At 35.2% G+C, this 16,938-nt stretch overlaps 1 protein-coding gene across 4 annotated transcripts in view; it reads right to left on the reverse strand.

Annotated features, from left to right (window-relative positions):
• Nucleotides 1–3,961: 3,961 nt before the first annotated feature.
• The window catches only part of TRIQK (triple QxxK/R motif containing), an 83,255-nt gene continuing 70,278 nt past the window's right edge, over nucleotides 3,962–16,938 (reverse strand). For all 4 annotated transcript variants that reach the window (XM_064267895.1, XM_064267894.1, XM_010588394.3 and 1 more), the window contains one exon: nucleotides 3,962–16,411. In XM_064267895.1, the coding sequence (XP_064123965.1) occupies nucleotides 16,298–16,411 (114 nt within the window). In that variant the 3' untranslated portion in view covers nucleotides 3,962–16,297. The remainder of the gene's footprint in view (nucleotides 16,412–16,938) is intronic.

Consider the following 16,938-nt stretch of genomic DNA (forward strand, 5'->3'; position numbering starts at 1 on the left):
GAGAGAGTAGGTCAGTGTATATTAAAGCCTTGCTTTGGGATTTCATTAGAGTTTTTGGTTCAGTAGGCTATAATTGTGGTATACCTCCACAAGCCACAATTTAATGAACCTGGAGCCTCATTTCTAGGACTGAAGAGGATTGGGAAACCTGGAGTTCAATAATGCTGTTTTGTTTCATTAAATGTTCTGTGTGGAAATAAATGTGACTTGTCTCTGATAAATGATAAAAGGCAGCAGACATCATTAGTGTCCATCACATGACTCCTGACACCTACTGGTGAGAGGATCTCTGTTTGCTGATGATCAGAAGTAAAATCTTTCTAAAGATTGATTTGAAATTGCTCCTTAACTTCAACATTCAGATCTAGCCATGAAGCCAAGAGTGCCTTCCTATTACAACATTATTCTGAGGTTTTAAATCATTTCAGCTCTGTATTTCAGGATGTTTGAAGAGGCAGCCATGTTCACAAAGGAAGGAGGCTCAGTGGAATGCTTTATTAGAATTTCAAAAAATTGCTTTCTCTTGAACTCCTCATTACTAGGAACAACCTGATGCCAAGCAATTTATGATTATTAAAACATATAATTTGCATTTAAATTAAATGAATTAATAAATAGCAGAGATTACAATAATGTGTTATATTTTCTTATTGTTTGCTGCTTTAATTTTCACACATGCTAAAATAAAGTATAAAATTTATGGATTTTCATTAGTTGTTTACAGAGAAGTTATTGAGGACAGTATGAATTGAAGAAATTAGTCTCCTTTATTTTCAGTTTTTAATGAGAATAAATGTGTTCTTATATGGGTGCTTCTCTTAAAACATGGCTTCCTTTTAAGAAACTGGGCTATATTTTAATTTAGAAGAAATTTCTTTTCATTCATCTATGTTAGAAATCTTTTCTTAAAGATATGCAAATACCCTAAATATGTTTTGCTTAGTCTCTTATATAAGATTTTCTCATATCAATAAACGGTAATCTTATTCATAACTAATTAATATTTACCAAGAAATTATTATGTGTAAGTTATGATATCTGGTATTATGGTGAAAACAAAAACTACAAAACCCTTCCCCTCAAAACACTGAGTCCAATTAGGGATATACAACTTAAAGCTACAAAAACATGTTTAAATACAAAACATAATAAACCTATACAACACAAACACAAGGTAATTTTACTGTATATAGTTAACCTAGAATCTCAGCAATTTAAAATTCTATTTCCAAGGAAATTCTGGGACTGGGAATAATGGTACCCTGCTGAACCTGAATCTCTCCTCAAGTCCTTCCCCAAAACTAAAATATCAAAAAGACTCCAAATTAAATTAAAAAATGACTCAAGCTTATAGCCTTACTAGGGAAAATACCATGAACTTCAAGCTATCTATAGAGATATGAACACCACATTCCAACAGACCTCCCAAGACTTCTGTAAGCCTGTAGGTGTAGAAAGTAGGAAAGGAGAAGCTGAAGAGACTCCACGAAAAAGTGGAGCACATAGAAAAGACATAGACAACAGAAAGAGAAAGTGCAATAATAAGTGGCAAAACTCTGTGTCTGAGATTTGGTAGCTCATGGTACCTGTCACAGGGAAGAGATTCCAAGATGAGTGGCACTGAAGAGGACAGCAGCTTCAAAACCATTGCTTCTTGGAAAGAATCATGAGAATAGAAAAGGTATTATCCCCTTGGTGGACGAAAATAAGAGGGGAAAATTGAGGATCTTGTACAAATGAAAGAGAACCAAAGTATGCCAATCCTTTTGTCTCTCCCTCACCAACAGCATCCATTAAGAAACTGGACATCATTACACTGACAAAAGGGCGCAATCCTATACTAGGAACCCTATCCAAAAAAATGCCCCGGAATAGAAGAAAAAAAAAAAAAAAATCAAACCAATACCATAGAAAGCTAATGGGAGAAGAACACAGAAAATGCAAATACAAGTATACTTCGGATATATTGCAGGGTCAGTTCCAGACCACTGCAATAAAGCAAATATCACAATAAAGCGAGTCTCATGAATTTTTTTGATTCCTAGTGCTTCTAAAAGTTATGTTTACATTACACTGTAGTCTTTTAAGCGTGCAATAGCATTATGTCTAAAAAAACAATGTACATACCTCAATTAAAAAATAATGTATTGCTAAAATACATTAGCCATCATCTGAGCCTTCAGCAAGTCATGATCTTTTGTTGGTGGAGGGTCTTGCCTCAATGTTGCAGTTGCTGTCTGATCAGGGTGCTGGTTGCTGAAGGCTGGAGTGGCTGTAACAATTTCTTAAAATAAGACAACAATGAAGTTTGCTGCATCAATTGACTCTTGCTTTCATGCAAGATTTCTCTGTAGTATGCGATACTGTTTGATAGCATTTTACCCACAGTAGAACTTCTTTCAAAATCGGAGTCAATCCTCTCAAACTCTGCTGCTTCTTTGTCAACTAAGTTTATATAATATTCTACATCCTTTGTTGTCCACAATGTTCACAGCATCTTCACCAGGAGTAGATTCCATCTTAAGAAGCCACTTTCCTTGCTTATCTGTAAGAAGCAACTTGTCATCCGTTAAACTTTTATCATGGGATTGCTGCAATTCAGTCACATCTGCAGGCTCCACTTCTAATTCTAGTTCTCTTGCTATTTCCGCCACATCTGCAGTTACTTCCCCCACTGAAGTCTTGAACCCCTCAAAGTCATCCACGAGAGCTGGAATCAGCTTTTTCCAAACTCCTGTTCAAGTTGATATTTTGACATCCTCCCATGAATCACAAATGTTCTTAATGGTATCTAGAATGGTGAATCCTTTCCAGAAGGTTTTCAATTTACTTTGTCCCGATCCATGAGCAGAATCAGTATTTATGTCAGCTATTGCCCCCCCCTTTTTTTTTTATTGCCCTATGAAATTTATTTCTTAAATAATACAACTTGAAAGTCAAAATGACTTCTGATCCATGGGCTGCAGAATGGATGTTGTGTTAGCAGGCGTGTAAACATTAATTTCCTTGTACATCTCCATCAGAGAGAGAGCGTGAGTAACCAGATACATTGTCAATAAGAAGTAATATTTTGAAAGGAATTCTTTTCTTCTGAGCAGTAGGTCTCACATTGGGCTTAAAATATTTGGTAAATTGTTATAAACAGACATGCTGTCATCCAGGTTTTGTTGTTCCATTTATAGAGCACAGGCAGAGTAGATTTAGCATCATTCTTAAGGGCCCTAGGGTTTTTGGAATGGTAAATGAGCACTGGCTTCAGCTTAAAGTCACCAGCTGCATTAGCCCCTAACTAGAGAGCCAGCCTGTCCCTTGAAGCTCTGAAGGCAGGCACTGACTTCTCTCTAGCTATGAAAAGTTGCCGATGGTGTCTCCTTCCAGTATAAGGCTGCTTCACCTACACTGAGAATCTGTGGTTTAGTGTGGCCACTTTCACCAGTTATCTCAGCTCGAGCTTCTGGGTAAGTTGCTGCAGCTTCTACCATCAATCAGCACTTACTGCTTCACCTTGCACTTTTCTGTTACGTAGATGACTTCTCTCCTTAAACCTCATGAACCAACCTCCGCCAGCTTCAGACTTTTCTTCTGCAGCTTCCTCTCCTCTCTCAGGCTTCACAGAATTGTAGAGAGTTAGGATCTTGTTCTAGATTAGGCTTTGGCTCAAGGGAATGTTGTGGTTGTTTTGATCTTCTATCCAAAACCACCGAAACTTTTATCCTTATCAGCAATAAGGCTGTTTCACTTATCCATCATGTGTTCACTGGAGTAACAATTTTAATATCCTTCAAGACCTTTTCCTATGCATTCACAACTTGGCTGTTTGGCACAAAAAGCCTAGCTTTCAGCCTATCTCAGCTTTTGGCATGCTTTCCTCGAGAAACTTAATAATTTCTAGCTTTTGATTTAAAGTGACAGACTTGCAACTCTCCCTTTCACTTGAACACTTAAATGCCATTGTAAGGTAATAAATTGGCCTAATTTCAATATTGTGGTGTCTTGAGGAATAGGAAGGCCCGGGGGGAGGGAAAGAGACAGGTGAATGGCTGATTGGTAGAGCATTTAGGACACACACAATATTTATTAAGCTCACCGTGTCATATGGGCGTGGTTTGTGGAGCACCAAAACAATTACAATAGTAACATCAAAGATCACTGCCATGGATTGAACTGTACTCCCCCCGCCCCAAAATATCTGTCAACTTGGCTAGGTCATGATTCCCGGTAATGTATGCTTGTCCACCGTTTTGTCATCTGGTGAAGTTTCTCTATGTGTTGTAAGTCCTATCTCTATGACGTGGATGGGATTAGGCAGTTATGTAAACTCAGTCTACAAGATTAGATTGTTTTAAGCCAATCTCTTTTGAGATATAAAAGACAGAAGTGAGCAGAGAGACAGGGGCACCTCATATCACCAAGAAAGCAGTGCTGGGAGCAAAGCACATCCTTTGGACCCAGGGTTTCTGTGCAGAGAAGCTTCTAGTCCAGGGAAAGATTGATGGCAAGGACCCTCCTCCAGACCCAAGAGAGAAAGCCTTCCCCTGGAGTTGACACCCTGAATTTGGACTGCTAACCTACCAGACTGTGAGATAATAAACTTCTGTTCGTTAAAGTCATCCACTTGCGGCATTTCTGTTACAAGGGCACTAGATGACTAAGACAATCACTGATCAGAGATCACCATAACAGATATAGTAATAATGAAAAAGTTTAAAATATTTTCAGAATTACCAAAATGTGACACAGAGACAGGAAGTGAGCACATGCTTTTGGGAGAACGGCACTGATAGATGTGCTCGACACAGGGCCACCACAAACCTTCAATTAGTAAAAAAAACACAGTATCTGCAAAACATAATTAAGTGAGGCACAATAAAACGAGGTATGCCTGTATCAATATTTTAGGTGATAAAAATGTTCCCTACCAAAAAAGAAACAAAAAACAGAATACTGAAACACCATACTCCAAACAGAATTAAAAGATCCTTAAACAAGCATTCAGAGGTTAGATATACATATACAGATATGCAAATACATGTAGATGAAGATACAGATATAAGCTAGAAGCAGAAATTTTAAAACTAAGGGCATAAGTGGAAAAAAGGAAACAATACAATAAGAGTTGTTTGATATAAGAAAAGAAACTGAAGAAAAAGACAAGTCCATCTCAGAAATGAAGACTAGATTACAGTGAATAAAGTAGCCAAGGAATAAAAGATTCTTATGAAAATTTAATAAGAAACTTTGAAAAAACACCGAGAATAAAAATAAAATAACAAAACAGTGTGAAAAAAGGGTTGAAATGGAAGCTATGCAGAGGGTTCAACATACATATAATTGACATCTCTAAAGACAATAAATAAAGCAATAAAATTAATATGTAAAACTATTAGAAAACTTTTCAAAAGTAAGAAACAAATCTTTTTACATATCGAAAGGGCCCCCATGTTTGCCTCGAAAACTCCAACATAATAAACTTTGAAATACATTCTAGTAAAATGATTAGAATTTAAAGACAAAAATCTTCAGAGTGTACAGGAAATAAGATCAAAAGGGCAAAAAAATTGGGCTGGCATCAAACTTCTCCAGGGTAACATATAAAACAAAGCAACAGTGTGGCTAAGGCAGTATTTTTAAATAATTCATAAGAAATTGCAAGCCAAGTATTTTATGTTGAGCCAACTCCTCTTTGAGTGTCAAGGCAATAGAGAAGCACTTTAAAAGGTTTGTGGATTCAAGGAATACTGTACATGTGCGCACTTCTTTGGTTGGGTAAGGTTTATCCAACTAGGAAATAACTTGGAAAGTTTCATAACAGAACTGAAAAAATAACACTATCCTCAACTAGTACTTGTGTAAATTCCTGCCACAAATTTTGAAATCACTTTGGATTATCTAGCAATACTTTTCCTCTAGGAATACTTGCACATGTTCGCCAGGAAGTAGGAGCAATAGTGTTCATGACAGCATGGTTTATATTATTAAAAAACTGAATATAATTCAAATGTCCATCGAATGGGTATATATATTGTGGCATAGCAATGAAATTAATGAATATCTGCATAAATGAATCTAAGAAAAAAAAACTTGAATGATAAAACCACATCACGTAAGAATTCCAACTACATATTGTTCAAAAACAAGCAAAACTAAATAATACATGCTTTAGAGTTACACAGAAAGATGGGAAACTATAAAAGAGAGCAAAACAGGGTTAATTACTAAAATGAAATAGTTTACTTACGGGGAATGTGATGGATAAGGACTTCAAAGTTATTGTTCTTTTTCTTAAGCTAGGTGCTGGGTACTTGGGTATTCATTATATCACTATTCTAAACTCTACGCACAAACTAGAGATCATACACAATCTCTGAATCCAAGAAAAATAGTTTCTACATAAAAGTTTCAAAAAGCTCTCTTGAATTTAAGTATTTGTTTCTAAGACCTATGCGAAAAGTTTATTCAGCTGCATTAATTAAAAAAAAACTTTAAAAGCAAGTGGAACATAATTATTTTTTAAGTCCTTTTCAGCTTTAATAGTTTTGTACTTAACAGTATGTCAAAATTCCTTGAAAAAAATACTAGCTTATTTATTGAATAAAATTAACATCTTAAAGTCTTTTGAGAAAAAAATAAAACAAGGTTACAGTAACACCAGGAATTTGAACAGCCAGGTAGGTCAAGTTCAGGCATCTTTCCACATGTGACTTTCCCACCCCCTGCCAAGCACCATAGTTAGTACAGGATTTGAGTCAACAATTAGTATATGATTAGGAGTGTTTGGTCTTAAAAAAATTACAATGCCTCTGATAAAAGGCTTGAAGTAACTCAAAATCCTCATCCTGCCCCTCCCGATGTCTGTATCATTGGAACTGGAATTTTCATCATTCCAAGGCAGGAGTTCTCGAAGGTGGGGATGGTGAAGACTCTGACTTCGGGGGGCACTTGGCAATGTCTGGAGACATTTTTGATTGTCACAACTCTGGGGAAGAACGGGTGGTGCTACTGGCATCTAGTGGATAGAGGTCCGGGATGCTACTAAACATCCTACAATGCACAGGATACCCTGATGAAGAATTATCTGGCTCAAGGTGTCAATAATGCCAACCTTAAGAAACTCTGCTCTGAGGAAGTGTGATACTTTTTCACTAAAAAATATTTATTGTGTTTATTCTCTGGGCAGGGACCAGTACTTGGCATTAGAGATAAAGCAATGAAATCTTGAGTTCTTTCTTAAGGACCTCACAGTCCAATGGGAGAATCAGACACATAAGTGGATAATTATATCACTGTGGAATAAGTTGAATGAAAGACACAGAGAAGAGTCATCTAACTTAGGATGGGGGTGGGAGAGGTTGGAGGCTTCAGGAGGAAAGTCCAGGGAAATCTGGGAACCGATGAGTCTTCAAAGATAGATATTTAGAGATCTTCCAGATTAAACAAGGAAAACAAAAAAAAAAGGTTCTAAGCAGAGGAAGAAAGTACCAGTGAGCATTAAGGGTCATTAGCTAAACAATTTTCCCATACCACTACACTACACACACTCCATATTCCAGACACCAGCTGCACACCAGGCACTAATATGCCCCTATGCTCTTTTGTAGGTTTTCACTTCTTCCTTGGAATACCTTTTCGTCATCCTCTCTACTTGATGAAACTGTCACCATCTCTCAAGACCACATACCATGAGAGCAGGAGTATTTTGTTGTTGTTGTTTGTTTATAGTTACTAATTTGTTGCAAGTACAAAGAACAGTGACTGGCACATAGCAGATGTTCATTACTATTATTATTATTATTTGAGTGAACAATGCATAAATTCAAATATCAGTTCCTTTTTGATGCTTCAGTTTCTCGCTGTGAAAAAGCAGAGCTCTTTCTATAGTACCTATGTTGTATATAAATGAATTGCCCAAGATGACTTATTAGCACCTAAACAAAAAAGACCAACCCATTGCCATCAAGCTGATTCTGACTCATAGCGACCCTATATATTAGCACCTAATAGGTGCTTAATGGTTATTGAATGAATGAACATAGAAGAACATAATGGAAAAAAACAAAAACAGACAAACCTGCCAGACATCTGGACTCGTGATCCAGCTCAGCAAAAAAAAATTTCCTTCTAGACTTCCCTGAAAATGGATCCTGAAGGATGCACTCCACATAAAAAATAAAAATCACTTATAATATTCAAGAGATAACATTTTTCTTGCTCAACAGTCTTCCACCACTTCCATACAGACATACACATATACAAACACATACAGATATGTGTATTTAAACAAAACAGAATTATCACATGCAATTTTTTATAACTTCCTTTTCATCTGTCCATGATATTAAGTGTAACTAGCTATCATTATAATTTTATGATGTAACATGATTCATTTAAACAGAATCCTATGATGGACATTTATGTTAATTTCAGGGTTTTTTGTTTGTTTTGTTTTTGATGTTTTAAGCACTGCTATAGTTTTTTTTTATAGTTACCATACTTTCCACATTTTTGCTCACTACAGGCATTGTTACCTTTGGAAAGATTTCTAAAGTATACATCAAATTTAAATCTTTTAAAGTATGCTGCAAAATTACCTTCTAGAAGGCATGTGAGATTTATCATTCTACCAAGTAGTATATGAAAGAGATTGTTTTCTCACATCCTTAATTAACACTGGGTACTGGGCTGCATGTTAGATTTTAATTCAATGTGTTATAATCCCACAGTATTTCTTTTATGATTTCTGACTCATGAATCAATACTTGGAAATAATTTCCCTACTAAAAACTCCTACCTATAATTTCTTCAAATGCTTTTTCATGGTTTCATTTTTTTTTATATAGAAATCATAAATTCCATCAGAAATTAATTTTAAGCCTTTTAATTTATAGATACAGTTATCTATTAATTTCTAAACAGACAGTCTTTCCAATACATTCAATAAATAATTTATCAACTCTCTCTCTGTGGACTAAGTTGCACCTTACCCAAGCCATGGTATTTTCAATTGCCTCATATGCATGCAAAAGCTGGACAATGAACAAGAATTGATGCCTTCAAATTATGGGGTTGGCGAAGAATACTGAATATACCTTGGACTGCCAGAAAAACAAATAAATCCATCTTCAGAGAAGTACAGCCAGAAGGCTCCTTAGATGTGAGGATGGCAAGACTTTGTCTCACGTACTTATAGCATGTTATCAAGAGGGACCAGCCCCTGGAGGGGGACATCATGCTTGGAAAAGAAAAAGAGGAAGGCCCTTAATGAGATAGATCATTGCAGTGGCTGCAACAATGGGCTCAAACATAGCAAAAACTGTGAGGATGGCACAGGTCTGGGCAGAGTTTCATTCTGTTGTGCACGGGGTCACTATGAATCGGAACCAGCTCAATAGCACCTAACAACATCATCTTTGTGATGTATATGATATGTTAAATGAATATTTATATTTGGATATATTTCTGAAGACTGCACTTTTACTTATTGTTTTACCTACTTTTCTTGACTATGAAATTATTTTAATTACTACAGCTTTATAATATGCTTTAATATCTGGCAGATTAAGGTCCTCTTTTCTGTTTTCCAGATTAGATGAAAATTTATATTTGTACAATATTGAATCTTCCTACCCAGGGAGACAGTTAATCTCTTTTTTAGTTGAAGTTTTATCATGTTACCTTGTAATTTTTTTTTTTTTTTTAATCCCATTGAGGCTGTACATTTTTTGCTAATTTTTTCCTGGGTAGTCCATATTTTTGTTTGTAATTGTGAAAGAGGTATTTTTCTATTATAATATGCAATAAATTGATATAGTTGTTTATATATATCCTCATATTTATTTTCTAATGGAACATGTTACCTAAATCTTACTCAGTTTTTTCAGCTAATCATATAATCTGCAAATAGTATTAGATTTTCCATTCTTTTCTATATTTAACTCTTATTCATGGTTTTTGTTTTGTTTTTTATTGTACTGGCTATCACTTTCAGAAAAATGTGAAAGTATAAAATTTTCATGATTTGTATGAGGCTATGTCTAATATTATGCATGATGATGGAATTCTGGTTCAGTACGGAAAAGAATAGTAATTACAATGAGTTGAAGCACATCAAATATATAAAAATCTATAGTTCATAATGATAATAAAAGCCACAACAGGAATAGCAATAGCAAATCTTCATTGATCACCATTCGAGAGGGCAAACTCTTTACTCTGAAATTTAATAAAGGGAAAGATTCAAGTATTTATCCTTCCTTTATGAATTGTATTTAAGAGTAACCAAAGGGTTGATGAAGACAAAACTTTTTAAGAATTACAATTAATATATGCTAAAAAATGATAGAAGATCATCACTTAGTAATGCCCAATGAAATAATGGATCTAGGAAACAATTATGAATGGATGCTTTAGATAAAATAGTATGTAAAACTTTATTTTGGATGGAATCAGGCTACTAGCACCTGAACCCACTAATACATTTTAGCAGCACCATACAGAGAAAACCAGATATCAGAAAACCTTTTGAAGTACTATGATACTCTTGCCTTAAACACACACATTCAGATCTAATCCAGTTTAAAATCTAACTCTCAATTTACAGAATATCAGAAAAATAAAGGAATAAATTGAATAACACAATGAAAAAGGCCAAATCTAGAATATCAGACATTCAAAAGGACAAATATCCTCACTTCTTCAACAAATCATTGACATGAAACAGAAGTATGTTATACAGTAAAAGAAATTAAAGAGGCATACAATCAAATGCAGTACAGATCTGGATTCCAAACCTATTATAAATAGACATCTTGGAGACAATCAGGAACATTTTAAGATGGACCTGCTACTAGATGATATTAAGAAATTACTATTGATTTTATTAACTACAATAATGGCTTCCTGGTAATGTAAACAAAATCCTTGTACACTGAGATATTTACAGGTAAAATATCACCATGTCTAGGGTTTGCTTTAAAATATCCCAGTTACAAACAATGGGGGGCAATATATAAAAAGTGGCAAAACATGAATAACTGTTGACCCTGGGTGATGGACAGATTGAGGTTCACTATACTATTCTTCCTACGGTTTTGTAATACAAGAGGTTAATGATATATCAGAAAAAAAGCAGACAAGAATTAAGATACAGTGGTAGGGATGGGGGGAATAAGTGGAAAAGATCAATGATGATCCTAAGTAAAAAGGGTAGAAGCAGTTAATACAGTAAGCACATAGTTAAGTATGACTTAAAGTATAAATAAGATTCATATAAATTGCAAACGAGAATGTTAGAGATTGCCTACAACTTAGAATTGAGGCAGATAAGGTAGAGGTGAAGAGAAGGGAACAAAAGCACCCAAATAAGAAGCCTAGAAGGGCACACCCTATTTGTATCACAAATGTTTAGGGACTAGTATCATCAATAATTTTTCATGTCTGAATTATTTCTCTTTATTCTATCAACTCCTCCCGCTCTGTTGTTCCCTGTAAAACATCCTATTAGGGGCTGAGATGATGACCTCCTTCTCTTGGCCATTAGTGCAGGAAATGTATCTGGTTGTTTATTTATAAAACCGTCCTTTAAAAAACTAATTGCTGCAATATCAGAGACTTTAAAAATGTTTTGAATCTCACTTTATAAATATGAAAATGGGGGGTGGGAGACTGAGTTTTCTTAGCCTAAGATGTGCAGAAAAGGCAATCCAGTGAAGACCTGCCTTGACACATCCAACAGAGCAACTGCAGAAGCAATTTGTTACAAGCAGATGGATAGCTGAACACCAAAAGGGATGAAAATCTAGAAAGAAATTAGATATTGAAATCAATTTCTTTTAGACTTACCATGGAAGTTCAGTTTCACACAAACAATTATATTTGAAGAAATAGGAAAAAAATGCCGTACCAAGATGGGTGCCCGTGAAAACAGAACTTTACACATGCTATAGCCTTTATAGTCACCATTTACTTGATTGGTCCAAATATTTATAGTTCATTGTTATGACTGCCAAAACTGGCAACCACAAGGATTGTTGTCTCAATTAGGACAGTAAACAGATTGTCTCTTTTTTTAATGAAAAAATCTAAAATGTAATACTTCACAGTTTAACATGTTTATTCATCTAAACGAGCTAAAAAATAATGGTGCGACATCTGTTCGAGAGGCATTGGTACCTCAAATTTTGGCTGCCTCCCCACCAATTTGGTTGTTGTTTTAAAAAATGAAGAATAGGAGGGGGTACTGTCATCAAAAAATCTTCTGGCATGTAAAGTATCTTATTTTGCTTGAAATAAGGATCTCATGTCTGTTGCTAGGGCTAAAAAAATGGTATAATGAGAAGGCACTATGCTGAATACTGTCGCAGTTCAATTGTTTTAAATAAATTTACTGACCCATTATGGATATTTTCACACTGGTATAGTTCTTTACGTGGCTCTCTCAGCTCCCTCTATACTTGCCTGTAGAGCTAAAACCTAGACAAAATATTAAAATTGTTTCTGTAGGTACTGAATTCATCTACTACAGTTTTTACTGTGGGTTGCACTTATTCTAGGTATGTTGCCAATGGAACAATATCTAGCAAACATCGTTTCAACCATGCCGCATTGGAGTAATTCTAATAAAAGAGGGCAGTGCTGCTAAGGGAGAAGTGGTAAGAATCTCCCCAGAGAAGCCTCAGGCAAGTGGAAAGACGCATAATTGTTGGAAAGGAAAGAATATAAAATTATTCTAGATGGTTTCTGGCTCAACAACCTCAAGTTATGGATAAAATACATTAAAATTTTATAAGTTTAATTTCTAGAAGTTTATTTCTGATGCTTATCTAAAGCACAATTCACTCTACTCAAGTATTATTTACTATATAATTTTGGAAACTGGAAATATAGTGCTTTAGTATTCACATAAACATTATAATAAAAATTTAGTTTTGTTTTCATTTGGAGTAACGACATATGCTAAAATGAATTTAAAATGTTGAGTGTGGCTTATTAGAATGCTAAGAAAAAAAGGGCACATTTAATTTCCTAGAAAGGAGCAATATCTATGTTCTACAGCAATCTTAATTCTAGTTCTCTTGACTTGAAAGAGCACCAGGATGGGACATATACACATTCCAATACAACCAATAACCACAACCATAAACGCTAAAGGCTAAGAGTTGGTCAATACTGTGATTTTAAAATTTTATTTATGAATTTCAACCAATTTTTGAGCATCTACGACAAGCAAAAACACTGTGCCAGACTCAGAGGACTGAGGAAAAATTTAATTTAAACCTTAACATGCACTTACTAAGTATGTGCAGATTACGACAGCATTAGAAATACAGAAATTAACAAGAACATACTCTCAGGATCTTACAATCATTGGTGGGGGTGGGAGCATTCTTTCTGTCTATATAAAAAATTGCTAAGATAGAAAATCTTGAAGTATTTGCCACCTTTAAGCAACAACAAACCCTATTCTGATACAAAATAGGCAGGGTGTTCCCCCCCCGCCATGAAATTCTATATGAAGTAATATATTTAAAGTATGTCCTCTCATCAAAGGAATTTATATATTCTTTACCTCCACCTACATATACATGTAAAATAAGAACCAGCAGCCCTTTAAGCTTCATTCATGGTATTCAATAAGCTATATTTTACATCTGGTGCATTAGTTGAACCCTATTCCGTAGAATATGTTAACAAATAGATTCTAACGTTCTGTAAAGCCATTATAATTTTTCTGTTTTTGTCATCTGAACTACTGTGAACAATGAATTATTGGGGGAAAGGGGAAACCCACGCCTAAAATTTGTGTCTGTTGCCAGTCTCAGATTTATGCCAAACACCACTTGTGGTTCAAGAGTGTGGTCCATCCGCTGAAAGAGCAGGCCGGATATCGCTTCTCTGTCTTCAAAGATTCAAATCAGACTTTCAGTCTGGGATTCCTCTACAGAGGTCTGGCTGCTTTCCAGTTAATGTGAGTTCACAAAATTTGCATTTCACAAAAACAGTGTTGTGTAAGCATATATTGTCCCACTTTACCTGCTGTTTGTTAAATTCAAAGAGTTTAGCTTCTGGGATTTATGGTTCTCTGGGGTCACCAATCGGAGCCAACTCCATGGCAACAGGTTATTTTTTTTGGTTTTGGGGGTCATTAAAGTCATACAAATGGGCATTGACTCAAAATAGCAATAGAACTGGGCAAGGAAACTTGTCTATAATAATACTGTATTTAGACTATTATTTATTAGATCAGAAACAATATTTTTTTTTTCCCAAAAGAACATCTCAAGAGTAAAACCGGATGATAAAGATTTTTCAGGATGATAGATTTTCAAGCATTTCCAAGAGTATAGTCATTCATTTTAAATACCTGAAACCATGTCATATTTCAATTGCCTAGATGGCTACTCAACAATTATTACATATCCTCTCATTTAAATTACCACTAAAAACAAGAAATGAGCTTCATTTAAAATGACTGTTTTTAACACCATATGGGAGGGGAAATAGCTAAATGAAAATTGTTCACGTAAATGTGATGGGAGTAGGGGAAAGCAGTATTTCTTGACATGTGGCATGTCACTCAGGAAAGGAAAAGGCCCATCGTATCCAAAATGCCAGCTTGGATATCCCCTTGCCTCCCACTTCATGAACAGACACACCACATGGCACTAAATGCTGCAACCTTTCCTAAAAATGCCACTTGGATTGGTCAGCTGTGGTGAGTGTTCAGGAACTCTTGGACTGTCTCCTGAGTTTGTGATTTGAAACTGAAGTATTCAACAGATAACACTGGCTGAATTTTGTCCTCAGTTGTTTGGCATAAATGACCTGTGCGGATACTGGAACCTGTGGCTGTTTTTACGCTGATGAAATAAATCATGTTACATGAAAAAGTTCTACAGAAAATAATGCTACACAGTCATATTCAACTATCTTCAAAAGTACCAAAGAATACCTTTTTTAGAAACTGTGCTTATAAAGCCCTCGAGGGTATTTTTCGAAGCTTTCTTCTCTTGGCCAGTATGGAAACAATCTTAATGTTTTCTTTATTCTTCATAAATACAACGCATATACAACAAAACACTCTGTGCACATGTTAATTTTCTAGGTACTTTTATATACTATAGTAGCTGGCAACTGTACTGTGGACACGTTTCCCCATCTTCTAAGCTTTACGTGTTTTAAAAATAAAGTAAAAAAAAAAACTACTACCAGTAAAAAATATTGAGTATCTTGGTCATTATGCTCTAATAAACCCACACACCTTGATGAAAGTATAGAAACAGAAAAGTACACATGAGAATAACAGGAGTCATATATTTTTCTTCCACTATTTAATTTCCACTGAAGAGTTTAATTGATGAAATCTCAAGGGGCAAAGGTAAATTTTAAAAACAACTTGGTATTGTTCTGATTTAAGAAATAACTTAAGAAAAATGATTCTGGGTAGGTGGAACTTCTGCTATTACGATTGTATGAAAAGGCTGCACAATTAAAAGACAGATTGTTACATATCTCCCAAACAAGAGGGGCAAACTAATACTGCAAGCAGCCAGACCAACATAATTAAAATAGAATTCCAAAGTTTATATTAATAGAGTAATAAGTTAATTAAAATCAAGATCAACTGAACTTTCTATTTACACCACTTCAGAAAGCCCAAGAGGAAAGGAATTCTATTTTAGAGACATATGTGACTCTTTGAGCTTCTGTCATCCAGGTGCCATTTCTGACGGAGCACATGTGCACTGAACAGTTGGCAAAGAAGGAGAAAGATTACTATAGATGTATGTGCAGATAGTCTCTCTAATGATATAAAATACGTCTGGAGAAAAAGCAGGGCTTCTTTGTAAAATGAAAATTTTCCCATGACTTTTGTTCCTTCTTAGGCTCTGAATGTGATCTGAGTTGATTTCTGTAAATGAGGACACATACTTTTACTTACCATGCACACAGAAAGGAAAATAGATTTACTAATCTGTCATGGATGGAGTTCTACATAGGAATTGCTAAGACTCTGAAGAATTTAGAATCTGTTTTCCGTTTTATCTAAACGCACCACGTATAGGGTGCCTGTCAAAGTTGAAAGATTTATAAAGACATCCAGTAGCATACATTTTACTACACCGCTGGGTAAGGCTCTTTTCTTGATATCCTATGCAATTATTTAAAAAGATATTTCTGCCAGCTGAAGTACCAGCAGAAAGAATTCAAGATGCTGTACTTTCAGTACTTCAGAAAGTATTGGTCCCAAGAGGTGCTTTTATAAAATTATTTCTCTTTTTCTGTGTTGCTTGCTGCACTGCTAATCTTCATCTGGTTCCAGATCAGGGTCCACATCCAGGGACAGTCTGAGATAAAAGAAAGCGTAGAAAGCCAGCAGGAGAGCCAGTATCGCTGCAAGAACCAGGCCAACTTCCTGCGGGGGTGGGGGGGGGGGGACATGAAGGCTTGAAGTTGGTGAAAAGAGATTGGTTATCAGCTTCATCAGATAAAATAAACTCAGAGTTCCACAGCCTATAATCAGTAATTTGAAGCTAGCTGTCACATAATTTTTGTTTAAAATTTTTTGCCATTAAAGAAAGAAGCTTATTTTGAACTTGACAATACCCACTGGAACTGCAACTACATCAGTGGGTGATTTGTTTCTCTTTAATTTTATTACTCACGGTTTTCTAACTGTAAAATTCAAATTCGTCATTTCAATATATTTTCACAGTTCGGTGACAAATTCTAGGTGAAAAGAATGTAGTTTCTGCCTATGACGTTTCTCTGTTCTCTATCTGGATATGTTTAACTTTGTTGTTTTGATAAATTTATTATTAGTTATAGCAATTTGAACATCGATTTTTTTTAACTTTATTTTGTCACTTTTTCTCTAATTGAAAGAAACTGTTATTATAACCAGTTTCTAAATTATATCTCTGTACACATCCCTACTAGATG

This window comes from Loxodonta africana, chromosome 14, assembly GCF_030014295.1.
Source record: "Loxodonta africana isolate mLoxAfr1 chromosome 14, mLoxAfr1.hap2, whole genome shotgun sequence".
Taxonomy (NCBI): domain Eukaryota; kingdom Metazoa; phylum Chordata; class Mammalia; order Proboscidea; family Elephantidae; genus Loxodonta; species Loxodonta africana.